The following is a 16,183-nucleotide window of genomic DNA, read 5'->3' on the forward strand; positions in this document are numbered from 1 at the left end:
GCTGCTCTGAACCACCCTCCCCCTTCCCAGACCATTTGAATCAGAATCTCTTGGAGGCAAGACCTGGGTGTGCCTACATTTTAAAATCTCTTCGGGAGATTTTAGTGTGCACCAGAATTGAGAACCGCTAAGCCCTTGAACCAAAACTGTGGCCTGTGCACAGGCAACACCCTGTCTCCTGGAAACAGCATCTCAGGCTCCACCCTGGATCTACTGATTCATAATCTGCATTTTAAGATCCCGAGGTTATTCATACATGCATTAAAGTTGGAGAAGCATTGCTCTAGTTCATCCTCTCCTTTAAGAGAGAAAGCTCAGGGACAGGAAGAGGAAGTGAGGTACCAAACTGACTGAGCGCCAGAAAGGCCTTGATGTCCGACTCTGCGTTTCCACAGGACTCTTGTATCCTTATGCATCCATAGTGGATATAGATAGAATTGGGTGCTCAGGTTGGTCAGAGTCCTGGCAGGGAGAGCATAGAGAGCTGATCCACTGCAGAAAACGTTCACCTCTTGGATTTCATGAGAGTTTTCTGTTTTCAAGTGAGGACAAGTCGTCATTTTTGTTTCCATTTTATAGATGTGGAAACTGAGGCTAGAGTAGTTAAATCATTAGCTCAAGGTCATGCAGTTAGTTGATAGCCAAGTCTGGACTGGACCCCCAGGCTCCTGACTTCCTGTCAAGTGCTCATGGGCATCTCTCTGGTCTTGCCTGTGTGCCCCCAACCCCCCACATTGGTGAGGCCCCACCACGGCAACCACACTCCAGGGAGGCTGACCTGGGTCCTGCTCCCTGTCTCTCTCTCCCTCCAGATTGAGCGGCAGCTCTTTGAGGAGACCGTGAAGACCCTCAACAGCTTCTACGCGGAGGCCGAGAAGATTGGGGGCAGCTCTTACCTCGAGGGCTGCCTGGCCTGTGCCACGGCCTACTTCATCTTCCTCTGCATGGAGACCCACTATGAGAAGGTGGCTATTCCCCCACGGCCCCACATTCCCTCCCCGCTGGGGCTCCGGTGCCTCAGCCTCAGCCTCAGCCTCAATGGGCCCCTCTCCTCACAGGTTCTCAAGAAGATCTCCCGCTACATTCAGGAGCAGAATGAGAAGGTCTTTGCCCCCCGAGGCCTCCTACTTACAGACCCCGTGGAGCGTGGGATGAGAGTTGTATCCTTTCTGGCTGTTTCATTCGAAGGCACCCAGATGCAGCCAGCGGAAGCCCCGGGGAGGCTGCCAGGAAGCTGGACCACCCTAGGGGACTCTGCTCAGGGATTTCTTGGGGTTCCCCATATCCCTGATCATTGACCTTCCTCTCCCACCATAAGTTAGTGATATTTGTAAATTTTAGGCTTTGCTTTTATTGAGCTGCATTTAATCAGTGCGTGTGTGCGTGCTAAGTCACTTCAGTCATGTCCGACTCTTTGCAACTCTATGTACTGGAGCCTGCCAGGCTCCTCTGTCCAGGGGATTCTCCAGGCAAGAATACTGGAGTGGGTTGCCATGCCCTTTCACAGGGGTCTTCCCGACCCAGGGATTGAAACTGCATCTCTTACGTCTTCTGAATTGGCAGGCGGGTTCTTTACCACTAGTGCCACCTGGGAAGCCTGCATTTAACCAGTGGTTAATATCAATACATGCCAGATGTCACAGTAAGTGCTTTGAAAATATGAATTCCTATACTTCTCATAAGACCCCTGTAAAATGGGTAACTCTTCTTATTGCCTTTGTAGTGGACCCTGACTCAGAGCCGTCCAGCCAGTGACCACCAGAGCCAAGATCTGAGCCCAGGCCCACTCTTCACTGCCCTTGCATTTAACCCTCATTGAAGCCTATGTGGTAGGTCCCCTTGTACCCCTTTCACAGATGAGAAGATGGAGGTCTTGGTGGGAGACTGGCCCTCGAGTGTGTTATAGGTCTACCCACTCCTCCTGATCAAGGTATACATACATTCCCCCCACCTCCGGTCAGCAGCAGATAGTAGAATTCTTAAAAATAACATTTACTGGTAAAGAAAACACAAATCCCAGGGAATCTCATGCTTACAAAGCCCAAGGAGAGGCGCTTCTTGTCATTGAGCCTTTACTATGTGCCAGGTATTGTGTTTAGTCCTTTACATGCTTTATTTCATTTAATTCTTTCAATAACTCCAAGATTCTATCATTATCCCCATTTTACAGATCAGATAACAGATGGTAACAAGTGAGGTGATTGGTCAAAAGTCACATAGCTGAGATTGGGTTTGGGGACATTTGAACTCAGGACAGCCAAGTCCTCACACCTGTTCAATCACACCCACTACATTGGGTACATCACATGCTGGGATACAAAGATTAGACTCGCTAGAATTTTAGCGCCGGGTCCTGGCTGTGCGCAGGCGCCTTTGAGCCGAGCCAGCGCAGGTGAGAGGAGGGGTTTGGGTGTGGCTCTCAGGCGTCCTAGTCCTGCCTGTCTGGGAAGCAGCAGCAGCCTGGCCTCGCGCTTCCCTGCTGACCTCCATCAGCCGGTTCCCTTCGGGTTGCACCCTTCCTTAACGCCCGCCCAGATCGAGATCTCCATCTACGAGGACCGGTGCAGCAGCGGCAGCTCGAGCAGCGGTAGCAGCAGGGGCAGCGGCAGCAGCAGTGGTGGGGGCGGTGGGGCGGGGGGCCGGTGACTGGCCGAGAGTCCCTGCAGGGAGGTGTACGGCTGGACTGAGGGCCTCGCAGACCTGAGGCGGCTGCGCTACCAGAGCACCCGCTTCTGAATCATTCTCTGGGCCCATCTCCTGCCCAGGGCGGGATGGAGGGTGACCTGCCCAGTGTCGCCCGCGGGCCATCAGCTGGCGCCCCTTGCCCACTGGCAGGACGGTCCACTTCCTGACTTGGCTTTTATCCGACGGGGCTGGTCTGGGTCACACGGAGGCAGGTCTTCCACGGGGTGGGGGTGGGGACAACACTGATTGGACAAACCCCTTTCTTCCGCAGCTTCCCTCCCGACACCCCCTGAAAAGGATCCAAGCCCGTCAAATAGAGAATTCCCATCCTGCATGGTACTTGACTCCAAATCCCACATCCACCAGGACTCCCTTCCTCGGGGTCCCACGCCCCGAGGCTGTCTCCCAGTGTGTATGCTTTCTGACGCCACCACAGGGCCTCTGCCTGTCTGTGATCCTGCCTCCACTGATTCAAGGTCTGGGGAGACAGGAGTGGTCAGCCCCCTCCTGACCTCTTCTAGACTCCTGGCATCCCTGTCCTCCACCCAGAGCCTGGAGGTCATCTTGGACTCTCTCAGAAGTGTCCGGCTACTGCGACTTGGCAGGCCAGGTGCTGGTGGAGGTGGGGCACATGGCCTGGCCTCTGGAAGGTTGTATGGGGGTCCGGAGAGATGCTTCATGGAGAGAAGTAGCCTTGGGGGGCTTGAACCTCCAAAACGGGAGCCAACTTCCTGAGATTAGAACGTGCCTGTGTGTGAGAGTGAGTGTGTGTGCCGGCAGGCACATGTGTATGTGCACATATGTGTGTGCCCTGTGTGCACCAATGCACCTGTGTGTAGGTATGTGTGAGGACAGGTGTGTGCATGAGTGCACTGTGAGTGCCTGTGTGTGACTGCCCTCGTGTGTGTGTACACACGTGTGCATACAGGTGTGTGAATGCACTTGTATGTTGCCCTTGGCTACTGGGCCGATGTCTGCCCCTCTCTGCATCTTGTCTTATCTTTGTGCGCCATGGTCTGGCTGCTTCCCTGGGTGGGTCCAGCCTGTCCTCTTGTAAATAAATGTCCTAACATCCCTTGTCTCTTGCTTGGCTGCCAGCTAGGCTCTTCTTCTTGGTCTCTCCCCCACTGGCATGTTTCTCCCCACCTTCTGACTGTACTGCATACATTCTAACAAAAGCATTGGGGTTCTAGGAGAGTGGAGCCAACCTTCCAGGGCCTTCTGTGCCCCACTTCAGGTCCCCCATAACAAGGCAACAGGGCCCTGGGCACTGCATACTCAGGGGGTCTCCAAGGCTGTGTGAGACGTCCTTGGAAGGCCAAAGAGGCTGCCAATCTGCAGGGGAAAAGGCAAATTTCTTTCTTGAAAGAGGGGTGTCCAGCCGGTGAGGCCCTGACTGCCGAGGCCCAGCAGCCCCTCTCTGGTGTCTGGAGATGGACAGAAGCAGGCTGCCTGTCTTGGCCGGCAGGAGGTGCTAGAGGGGATATGAAGACCAGTCACTGCAGGTAGCTTTCTGGAACCAAAGAGGGGCCTGACTTTCTTTGGATGCAGGAGGAGTATATAGGAAGGGTTCAGAGAGCTGGTGAGGGCGGCCCAGCCCCTGAGCCTCAGTGGGTCCTGGTCCAAGTGTTCCCTGGGTGAGCTGCAGCCCACTGATCTCCACCACAGTCCCCTTCCCTCTGAACCCGGCCTGTGCCCACTCTGGCCCTCCGCATGGCTGTGGCCGACCTGTGGGGTGAATGATGCATCTCCCGTGAGATGGCTGGGCGCTGGCCGTGCGGTGGCCTTTCATCTTATTATTTCTTTTTCCAATAAAAGGACTTGCCCAGCTTGAGGCTCTCTGCTGCTTCCCTCCCCCCTCGGCAATGGGGGCCCAGATCTACGCCCCAGGATCACGGCGAGGGGATGCTTAGTGACCCACTCACCTCCTGCTGAGGAGACAGGGCCAAGTGTATTTCTGAAGAGGCAGCACCCAGACATGGAAGAATGGACAATGTCTTCTTTGAGTTTGTAGTCTGGTGGGGAGGCAGACATTCCTCATCTCTAATCTGGAGCTTTTATTTGGCCCTCGGATCCTTAGGTGGGGGGAACAGGTTGAACTGAAACCAGGTCAAAATCAAGTCATGAATTAATTAGATAAATATCTATGTCTTGAGCTCATATCTGTTAGGGGTTGGATCATACAGGTCACTCCATTCTAAAGAAAAGTATGTGGGTGTTGGAATCTAGCAGAGGTGTGTCTTGGCTCTTATAAAACTAAATAACATGTAATGAGTACTCAGTGTGTGCCAGATACTTTGCTAAACCCGTAGGGCACAGGTGTGGGAGGGGATTTAAAGATCATCTGAATGAAGCAGAATGGAGGTCCAGAGAGGGTGAATGACTTGTCTCTGGTCACACAGCTGATTGACGATAGCGAATCGCACTGGTTTTCCATCCGAGGTCTGACCCAGTGCTCACTTCAAGCCCGTGGGGATGACACCCAAATGGAAGTTGTCTGAAGCTGCAGGGTGGCTGGGGTCACACATTCAGGTCTGTGGGCCAAGAGAGGATCCCACCAGATTGTGGGGACAATGGTTCTACCTCTGGGTGGGGGTTTGGGGAGCGCCCTGTGTGGCTTCCCCACTTATATTTTCTGCTCCTAAGAGGCAGCTGGACTCGCTGCCTCTGCTCAGATCTGGGGTGTGTGCAGGTTGTCACCATGGAGTCTGTTCTTTAACATGTGGGTAGGTTCATTTTGCCCTGTTTGCAACTTTATTAGTGGTAGTAATATAAACAATAGTAGCTAACATTTATTTAGCACTGACAATGGCACCCCACTCCAGTACTCTTGCCTGGAAAATCCCATGGACGGAGGAGCCTGGTAGGCTGCAGTCCACGGGGTCGCTAAGAGTCGGACACGACTGAGCGACTTCACTTTCACTTTTCACTTTCATGCATTGGAGGAGGAAATGGCAACCCACTCCAGTGTTCTTGCCTGGAGAATCCCAGGGACGGCAGGGCCTGGTGGGCTGCCGTCTATGGGGTTGCACAGAGTCGGACACAACTGAAGCGACTTAGCAGCAGCAGCAGCAGCATGTGCCAGGACCTAGGTTAAGACTCTACATAATTCATCATTCAGTCCTCACAACAACCTTATTCTGTGAGACTGAGTCTCACAGAAGTTAAGTAACTTGCCCCAGATCACACAACTAGAATGTGGCTGAGCCTGGCTTTGAATCCGGACAGTCTGACTCCATAAACTGTGGGGAAGACGATACCAGCTTCGGAGACCCCCTTGGCCATCCTAGGCTCAGAGGGAGGGCTGGTACCTCCAAGCCAAGGGTATCACGGGAGTGTGGGTGGTGGGGCTTCTCACGGACCTGCGGGCTCACACGTGAAGCTGCCTCGGGGCAGCTTGGTGGAGGGTAGTAGCGGGGAGAGGTCAATTGAGGTGTGGCTTCTCAGACTGGCTTGTCTCTGCTGCCTCAGTTATGGAGAAAGTGGCCTCTCTCCTGGGTTCGGTGGTAGCCACATCTCCTCTGCAACACTTGCCAGCCAGAGACAGGCCCCATCTGCTGCCAGAAAACACAGGAACCCCCAGGCAGCTCTGGGCTGCTGCTCCCCTCCACTGCCTCCTAAGCCCGCTTTCTGGCTTCTTTTAGCCAAAGGCAGGGGGTATGTAAAACCGCAGGGTTTACAGAAGCTCCTGGTGCCACCGAGCGGTGGCATCTTGCATTGCACCCCCAGATCAGAGCCGCCTGGGTCAGAGCATCTCAGCGGCTGGGAGACTTCTCATTACCCCCAAACCAGCAGCTGCTCCTACCTGCAAGAACTTTTCTGTGACTTCCAGAGAGGTGCAGGGCAAAGATGGAATCCAGTTGGTGGTGATTCTTTCTCCCTGTGGCCAACCCCTGGGGCGCTGCCTTTCTCCTGGGGGTCCGGCAGCCTGGGAAACCACACCTCCCAGATCTGGAAGGACTTATACCGAGGAGGTGTGTGGCAGGAGGCGCCCACACCTAGTTGTGGCTTTATTGCTCACCATGGAGGAATGCAATGCACAGACTACCCCAAGTTAGACCTGAATCAGAACTCTGGCTTCCTGACAATTCCCTGTAGGGGAGACCCCTGAAGCCTTGGTTTCCCCAGTTGTAAAATCAGAATACTAATATTTTACAGGATTTCCCAGACCAGTGCTGCTCATCCTTGATTGTAATTGAAATCACCTGGGAAGCAAGAGGACCTGCTGATGCTTGGTCCTATGCTCCGGGATTCTGATTTCATTGTTCTGGGGTGCAGACTGGGCATCTGGGGTTTTAAAAGTTCCCCTGGAGTTTCTAGTGTGAAGGTTGAGAATCCCTGGATGGTACTTAAAGCCTACGAAATTTTCGCAAGCCTCTGAAAATGTCTGAGACCTGAATGAAAAAGTGCGTTGGTTCCATGAATGCAGCCAGACACAAAATGAGTATGAACTCTATGATTGTACTTACAACACATTCTGATACAGGCAAAACTGGTCTGTGGTGTTAGCAGTCAGCAGGGAGGCTGCTCTGGGGTGGGGGGCAGTGAGTGGAGGGGGGGGGGCTTCTCGGGAATCCTGATGAGCTTTCCCCAGCAGTTACACAGTTGTGCTCACTTTGAGAGTTCAACGAACTGTATACTTAAGATCTGCATATTTTCTATGGTGATGGACAGGGAAGCCTGGCATGCTGCTGTCCGTGGGGATGCAAAGGGTTGGATATGACTTGGCTACTAAAAAACAAATGAAATAGTTGAATGAAATTTATAAAGGAAGTTCATTGGCTCCAAAATAGGAAAACAAAGCACAAAATTGAAATTAATGTTTTATTACATAGCTACAAAATGTAACACTATGTCAGACAGTCAACTGCAATTTAACTCAACTCATGTGTGTGTGTATGTGTGATTGTATGTGTGTGCGTGTATGTGTGTGTACGTATGATTTAGTGTGGGTTGTGGATGTACATGAAAATGTTTGATACGATGAGGTGTGGGGCCTTTAAAAGAGAAAGTCCTTGGTACCTAAGAAAATCTTAAAACAGCCCAGGTTTATGCCAGGAGCTCTTAAGCTTGACCCCCTGCCCCTGTGTGCAGAATGATGTACATTTAACTGGGGAAGAGAGCCCACAGATTTTAGCAAATTCTCAAAGTGGGTATGTAACCATCCCCCAAATGCTAAGAACACCTGGTTTTGAGGAGCCAGCGAGAAACTGGCCATGGATGTGCCTGGCATGAAATAGGTGTCCTTTCCCTTATAGCTCAGTTGGTAAAGAATCCGCCTGCAATGCAGTTCGATTCCTGGGTTGGAAAGATCCGCTGGGGAAGGGATAGGCTACCCACTCCAGTATTCTTTGGCTTCCCTTGTGGCTCAGCTGGTAAAGAGTCTGCCTGCAATGAGGGAGACCTGGGTTTGACCCCTGGGTTGGGAAGTTCCCCTGGAGAAGGGACAGGCTACCCACTCCAGTATTCTGGCCTGGAGAATTCCATGGACTGTATAGTTCATGGGGTCGCAAAGAGTCAGACACGACTGAGCGACTTTTCACTTCACTTCACTTTCCTTCCCTCCTTTCAGAGCTCAGCCTTCCAAGGTTTCCACAGGACCCTGCTCAGGCGACTTTGGGAGGATTTATTCTCCTGGCGGCGCTGAGGGCGGGCTGTGCTGTGTTCACAGCTCCTCCCTAAGAGACCTGTCATTTCAGCAGTTGCTGGACAGCAGGACTTAGTGTCCCCGAGCTGCTGGGGACTCGTGGTTACCATGGGGATGACTGAGGAGGTAGAAGTATTCAGAGGGAGTCAGAGGGCTGCAGCGGTCGGCACACTCCAGTCAATCACTTGGCCACACCCAGTCTCTCTTGTCCTTTGTAAACTGTGAGCATTGTGAGAAGGAATTTTGGTAAATGATAATCTGTTTCTCCAATGTAAGATATTGTTATTGTTGAAGTTGCACTAGGATCTCAGTACACCGTGGCCTCATGATGTAGATTTATAGCCAGGTTTCAGATTCTTGCATAGAACAAACAAAAGGCAAGGGTTCATTGATTTCCTTGTGTATGCCAGGAACTCCTGTACATTATTATTCCATTTTGTTCTCTAACGCTCTTGGTGGGTGGTTAGATCTGAATTCTCATTTTATAGACGAGGAAATTAGATGGTTAAGTAGCTTCACCAGCACCCACAGTTAGTGTCAGAGTGAAGGCTTGAACCCGAGTCTCCGACCCCAAGTCCGGCTCTCCTGACATAGTGCGTCACAGTCAGGCGAAAGGCTTCGTTCTGCCTGGATTGACTCATGAAGACAGATTCCAGACTCAGAGAGCAGCATGTGGGCAAATGCAGACACAGAAAAATTAGATTTGCAGGGGCGCGAAGGGGCTAGTTATTTTGGAGTAATTCAAGTTATTGATTTTTGTAATGGAAAAGTGATTGGAGACCGGCTACCACCTGAGAGCTGCGCCGAGCGAGGCCCCGGCAGGGGAAATGTTATACACAGCTTACAAGACCTTGTGTGTGTGGTGATGGCCTTCCTCCTGCCCCAGCTCCTCAGCCAACTCTTGGTGGGTGGGAATGTCGTCTTACTCATTTCCACCACTTTCTCCCCTGACCCCAAGAGCCTGGGGTGCAGTGCCTCACCCTTGGCAGGTGAATGAGAAATGCTGCCCATCATGGGCTGCAGGAAGAGACAAGAATATGAAGACGTGAAATCCTCGGGCTCCTGGGGCAACATGCCACTGAGAATCAGCTTAGGCCAATGTAGACAAAGGCAGGTATGGGGTCACTCGGTTAAAGGGTGACCCTAGGCCATCCCCTGCACTGGGCAGCTTTCAGTAATGTTGCCCTGGCTGTGATCTTGTGGCTCTGCTCCTGACGATCTCCACCTGGCGGGGAGGGGAGGAGAGGAGTGGGGGAGGGGAGGAAGTATACATCCCGACCCCATTCAGCCCCTACCCAGCACTCCTGCTGTTATTTTGAGGTGGGCAAATCCTTGTGGGGCTAACTACTCTGCCTGGAAAGTCTGGCCCTGGGGCCCTAGAGGGTGAAATACCATGGGTGGATGGATAGATGGATGGATAAGTGGAAGGATACAGAGAAGTTATGGACAGAGAGATGACTGATGGATCAAAGGTGAGGGAGAGGGCTGTCTGGCTCGAGATGGATGCTCGCAGACTGTGGGGAGGCAGGCGGAATGGATGGGTACCGATCGGCCCTGTGCTCCCCAGTGCTGATCTAAACACAGGACAAGAGCTCTTCGAAGGAAAGATGCTGTGTAACCCGGTCCCCAAATGAACTCTGCATTTGTAACTATGAGTGATGGTTGTGTCTCGTTGGGAAGGAGTCTTATAGGTCTAACATTGTCCCAGTTAATGACTTATGGATTGTTGTAAAATCAGGCACTGCTAGGAGTGAAGGCAGGAGGTTAAAGGACCTGGAACAGATTTCATAATAATATCTGCATTTTATCAATCTGGGTGGTGTGTGCCTTACATGCTCCATCTTGATGAAGCTTCACAAAAGCTTTATGAGGTTGTTATATCTCCGTTTTCAGCAGATGAAGAAACTGAGTTGCAGATTCAAGCCAGAGTCCATCTGATCCCAGAGTCTCAGGGTAAATAGAGAATTTTAAGGATAGATGAGTGAAGTAAGTCAGTAAGAGAAAAACAGATACTGTATATTAATGGATACATATGGAATCTAGAAAGACGGTACTGATGAACCGCAGGGCAGCAATGGAGATGCAGACACAGAGAACAGATTATGGACCCAGGAAGGGGAGAGGAAGGAGAGAGTGGGACGAAAGGAGATAGAAGCGTTGAAACATATACACTACCATATGTAAAACAGATAGTGGGAATTTGCTGTATGACTCAGGGAACTCAAATCAGGGCTCTGTGACAACCTAGAGGGGTGGGAAGGGGTGGGAGGTGGGAAGGAGGTTCAAGAGGGAGGGGACACATATGGACCTATGACTGATTCATTTTGATGTAATGGCAGCAACCAATGCAATACTGTAAAACAATTATCCTTCAATTAAAAATAAGTAAATTTAAAAAGAAATTTAAATGTGGGCTGAGACAAGGAACTATATTCGATATCTTGTATTAACCAGTAGTTGAAAAGAATCTGAAACGTGTATAATGGAATCAATTTGTTGGACCCCTGAAACACTACATCAGCGATGGGCTGCGTGTGGTGCTTAGTTGCCCAGTCGTGTCTGATTCTTTGCGACCCCACGATCTGCAGCCCGCCAGGCTCCTCTGTCCATGGGGATTTTCCAGGCAAGAATACTGGAGTGGATTGCCATGCTCTCCTCCAGGAGATCTTCCCAACCCAGGAATCGAACCCAGGCAAATTCTTTATTGTCCGAGCCACCAGGGAAGCCCAAATCAGCTATATTCCATAATAAATTTTAAAAAATTATGTGTTAAAAAAAGGATAGATGGAAAGAAGGAGGGAGGGACGGAGGGCTGCAGGAGTTTGGAATGAGCTCTGTAGGAAAGAATGTGGCCTTTGCAAACAGGACACCTTCTGCTTTGGGTGAGGCTTTGAGTCCTCCCAGCTTCCTTCTCCCGCCATCCTCCCTATGTCTGCCTTCAAGGCCTGTACATCGTGAGCCCGGGGGACAGATAGGCAGGGGAGGTATATGCGGGATTTGCCTTCCTGCCTTCAGCCTAAGTGTGTTCCTCTGCTTGTCCCCAGGAGCAGTTGGGAAACGTTGGCTGTGCTTTTCTCCCTCCCTGGGAGCTCGGCACTCAGGTCTGGGCTGGGGAAGGAGAGTGAGCCCTTGGATCTTTTGAGGGGATGCGCTGAATGATTCTAGGGGAGAGATCCTGCATGGCTGCTCTGGGTCTGGCCAGGAGGAAGGATAATGAGCTAACTTTATAGGAATTATTCTGGGCCCCTTCTGGAAGGCAGGCAGGCAGGCAGGGGTCATGAGATTCTGGGCAGACATGCTGGCAGGACTTCTGTCCCCACCCTCATCTCTTATGCTCCTGATGCTGTCTCCAGCTTCTCTTGTCTCAGCTGAGTAGGACTCTGCAGCTAATCCCTCAGTTCCCGCATCCCAGCTGTGTTCCACCGCCCAATCACAGTGCCTGGGTTAACTTGGTGGGCGCTTCCCCCAACTCTGATTCTGTGTCAGCATCATAGGAAGGACAAGCACTGGCACCCACATTTCTGAAAATGCTTGATACAATTTTGCTTCTGAAATAGTTCACCTTTTCTGGAGAAGGAGGCAGAGAGAGGCAGAGGAGCCCCAGGCAGGAGTCAGATTCCTGGCTAGGCTGTGGTCCTCGGGAAAGTCACTGCTCCTTTTTGGGACTCCATTTACACATCTGAACATCACAACCTTCCCAGGTGGCTCAGTGGTAGAGTCCGCCTGCAATGCAGGAGACGCAGGAAAAGATTCCTGGGTCAGGAAGATCCCCTGGGGGAGGAAATGGCAACCTGCTTCAGTATTTTTCCCTGGAGAATCCCATGAACAGGGGAGCCTGGTGGTCTACAGTCCACGGGGTCTCAGAGTTGGACACTGCTTAGTTCACCATAGTTTATGACCATTCTCTTGGGGAATGGCACCGTGTGAGAACTAAGTTGAACTTCTCAGCACAGCCCAGACCCCGGGAAGGTTTGCTCTGCTTGCTCCCTCACGGACATTTTCAGTCCTTGAGATCTCTTCCCTAAGCTGTCAGCTCCCTGGGGAAGATGTCCTTCAAATCTCCCATACTGCAGGCTCCCAGTGACCTGGGCCAAGGCAGGCTATGCCAGGAGCCACGTGAGATTTGGTATTGAATAGATCCAGGATGTATCCTGAGCTTTGCTACTTAGTAATATTGATAACACTTCTAATTTACTGGGGGCTTACTATTAATAGGTGCCAAGCCCTATGTCAAATATTTTATATCCTCTTGTTTAATGTAATAACTTTGTGTGGTATGTATTATCCCCATTTTACAGATGAGAAAACTTAGGCTCAAAAACAGTTTACCAACTTCAAATGCCTTTTACTCAGTGAAGCCCAACTAACCCACCCTATTTAGAATGGCAGTCTGTCTATCTCAGCACTCCCAACTTGCCTTAATGCTGCTTCCTTGTTCCCCTAACCTCTAACATATTATATACCTTATTATATTATTTAGTGCCTGCTGTATGTCACCAGGGCATTCAGGAATCTTGCCCGGTGATGTTCACTGATGTACATCCCAAGCCACTAGAACCACCACCCGGCACATAGTAGGTGTCTGATCAGTATTTGCTGAGTGACAACTGGTTAAATAATTTTCCCAGGTGTCAGTTACTTAACTAGCCATATGACCTTGGATATCTTGTTTCCGATCCTCAGTTCCTTTGGTCGTAAAATAGAATAAAATCATCTATCCCATAGGATGGGTGTGGGGATGAACGGAGACGCAGATGTACAGTTCTCAGCACAGAGCAGGCATTCTGTAAATGTTAGCTCTCTTCCCCGAGGAGGGTTATTTCTTCTTGCTTCTCATTGTTCTCTGATGGCCTACCCTTTGACCACTCTGCTGTTCAACAGTGGTTTCTTCAGAGGACAAGTGCTGAAGGAGGGGTTGACATTACCTATGGAGTTAACTGGCCCCTGTTCTCTCACCTTCATCCCTCCTCCTTCTAGGATGTGCTCGTTGCTAAGGAGACGCAACATCAGCTCCTGACAGGATGTGGCTGGGGTCTGGTCCACACTGAAGGAGTGAGACTGTGGCTGACCCTGGGGAGGGAGGGAAAGGGAGGAACGTGGCTTGCCTCAAGGGCTGAGAGTCTGGGTGAGGTGTCATTTGGGAATCTGCTGGAAAAAACCAGCTGGCTCCCTGAGAAAGATACGCACTTGTCCTCCTGTCTCATGTGACTCTGGAATGATGACCAAGGGCCCTGTTTGCCGGCGGGAGTGGAACCCCTGCTTAAGCTGCAGTCCAGTGCTGGTCAAGGTGCGATGCCCAGACCCTGGGAGGGGGCCATAGCAGCCAGAGTGACTCATAATCAAACTCCTGGCCCTCAGAATGGCACCTCCCCAGAGGAGGGCTGGTGGCTGAGCAGATGCTTGAAGAGGTCACATGGCTGATTGTGTGCCCGGTGAGGGAACTCCACACAGGGAATGGCATTTCTTCTTGCAGGTTGAACGAGACTGTAAGGACATTGTCTCAGATCCTGGGCCACCCCTACGGAATCCTTTCCATACCTTCTTTCCAAACGCTCCCTTGACCCTGGGCAGCAGGAGAGATCGTGCTTTTTAGTAACCAGTCGGCCAGCTCGAATGGAGAAGGAAGAGTGCGAGCTGAGGCCATACCACCCCGATGTAGTCCTGCCTCTGCCCGCCCCAATCGAGTGGCCCTGGACACAGCACTCAGCATCTCTGTAAGACTGGGACGACTACAGCACCTTCCTCTGGGGACTGTTTGCAGATTCAACAAGCTGATTCTTGTAAAGAGTTCAGGTCTGACCCAGAAATACCAAGCACTCACTAAATGAGGCTAGAATCGTCATTTTGGGTGGTACATTCCTGGAAAGATCAGCTTCCCTGATGGCTCAGCAGGTAAAGAATCTGCCTGCAATGCAGGAGACACAGGAGATGGGGGTTCAATCCCTAGATGGGGAAGATCTCCTGGAGAAGGAAATGGCAACCCACTCCAGTATTCTTGCCTGGGAAATCCCATGGACAGAGGAGCCTGACGGGTTACAGTCCAGCGGGTTGCAAAGAGTTGGACATGACTGAGCGACTAAGAGAGATTCTTCCTGGGAAGAGGAACATCCTTGGGCAGAGTAAAAATGGTATTATTATCATTATTTGGTTTTTCTTGAAAAATGGAAAGTTCTGGCTGAGCTGGCCCCTCTTCCTGCTCTGCTGGATGAGCCCCTTCAGTGCTTCAGCTCTCTATTTGCATAATCCTTTTTAGCCCCTGCCATTATTTGTCAGCTCCTGAAGGCATCTGCTATTTTTGTTATAAACTCAGGCCCAGGAGAAGCCAACAAAAATGTCAGAAGCCTGCGTGGGGCTATCATCCAAAAAAAAAAGAGAGACTGAACTGTTCATGCTCAGAAGGCAAAGGGCTTCCCTGGTGGCTCAGATGGTAAAGAATCTGCCTGCAATGCAGGAGATGTGGGTTTGATCCCTGGGTTGGGAAGATCCCCTGTGGAAGGAATGGCTACCCACTCCAGTATTCTTGCCTGGAGAATCCCATGGACAAAGGAGCCTGGTGGGCCACAGTCCATACGTGACTAACACTTTCAGAAGGATTTGGGTGCCCAAGGGCCTCAGAGCAAGAGGAATTAGAAGGAAGAGGGACTCTGAGCCTGGCCGGTTCAGCACAGATCAGAAAAGTCCTACACTGAGGCCCTGGGCTTGGAAGGCACCCTGCTGGCCCACTGCGGGGGTGTTGTTATTTGGAGGAAGGTGAGGCTGAGTCGGTTCAGTACCTGCCTGTCCTCTGTATCTTTTCGCCTCCTGTTTCTTCTAACCCAAGCATCTTGGGGGCAGGGAACTTGACACGCTCAGAGGAGGGACCTTGTCACAGTATTCATGGGAGGGACCTAGTGCTCGTCACACAGGAGGTTTTCAGTAAATGATTCTGTTAGTCACTCAGTTGTGCCCAACTCTTTGTGACCCCATGGACTGCAGCCCACCAGGCTCCTTGGTGCGTGGGATTTTCCAGGCAAGAATACTGGAGTGGTTTGCTGTTTTCTTCTCCTTCAATAAATGATTGTTCAATAAATACAGGAGTGAATGCAGAGAGTTAGCTTTCTGGTACAGTGATCCAAGAATTTAGTTAGACTTTTTAGAAAGCCCCTCTGAGTCTGAGTCCCATTGCCATCCTGTGTACTGGGCTCCTCCATCTGGCTGGTGGGAGGCAATATGGGGACAGCAACCACGTCACCTTTTGTCCCCACTGCACTCGCAGAGCCTAGCGCAGTACCCGGCACATAATAGGTGCTCAACCAATATGTGTTGAAAGACTGAATGAACAGAAGAACGAATCTAAATCAGGGTATGAATCTAATACCCTGGAGTCAGGATATTATAGTTGTGCTCTTAATAGCTGGAGAGATTTTGAGCTCCTCTTTGTAACTCATCTGGCCCCATCCACCTAGTAGGGTAAAAACCACACAAATACACCCGGTTATATGAAACTCAATGTGCAGGAATTCACGGTTATTACTTATAAGTCACCCTCTGAAGTCTGCTGTCACCTCAGCTCTCCTGATGTCCTTGTCAGGCTGTCACACTAGCTGTCTTAGCCCTTATTTCTCGTGCTGTGTGTGCAGGAAGTCAATGAACACCATTATCTTGTTATTTACCATTGCATTTGAAACCGTAGTCTCTGTGGGTTTTGGGTTTTACTTATCTCCCTATCATAGATCCCCTTGTTCGTCTCTAAAAAGGCAGCATCTTCCAGAATGACGAGGGAATCGTCTGAATGGTGACAGCGCTGTCTGTTAGCCCCTTAACAAGACAGGGTGGTGGCAGAGGGCTCCAGCCCTGGCTTGGGGACCAGCT

General features: G+C 51.0%; 1 protein-coding gene across 1 annotated transcript in view; it reads left to right on the forward strand.

The window, feature by feature from the left end:
* GOLGA7B (golgin A7 family, member B) overlaps positions 1-4,513 on the forward strand; it is a 10,954-nt gene extending 6,441 nt beyond the window's left edge. The window contains exons 3-5 of the mRNA XM_010833115.1: positions 813-965; positions 1,059-1,160; positions 2,536-4,513. Coding sequence (XP_010831417.1) covers positions 813-965; positions 1,059-1,160; positions 2,536-2,646 — 366 coding nt within the window. The 3' untranslated portion in view covers positions 2,647-4,513. The remainder of the gene's footprint in view (positions 1-812; positions 966-1,058; positions 1,161-2,535) is intronic.
* The last annotated feature ends 11,670 nt before the right edge of the window (positions 4,514-16,183 follow it).

This window comes from Bison bison, unplaced genomic scaffold (assembly GCF_000754665.1).
Source record: "Bison bison bison isolate TAMUID 2011002044 unplaced genomic scaffold, Bison_UMD1.0 scf7180017862979, whole genome shotgun sequence".
NCBI classification, from domain to species: Eukaryota; Metazoa; Chordata; class Mammalia; order Artiodactyla; family Bovidae; genus Bison; species Bison bison.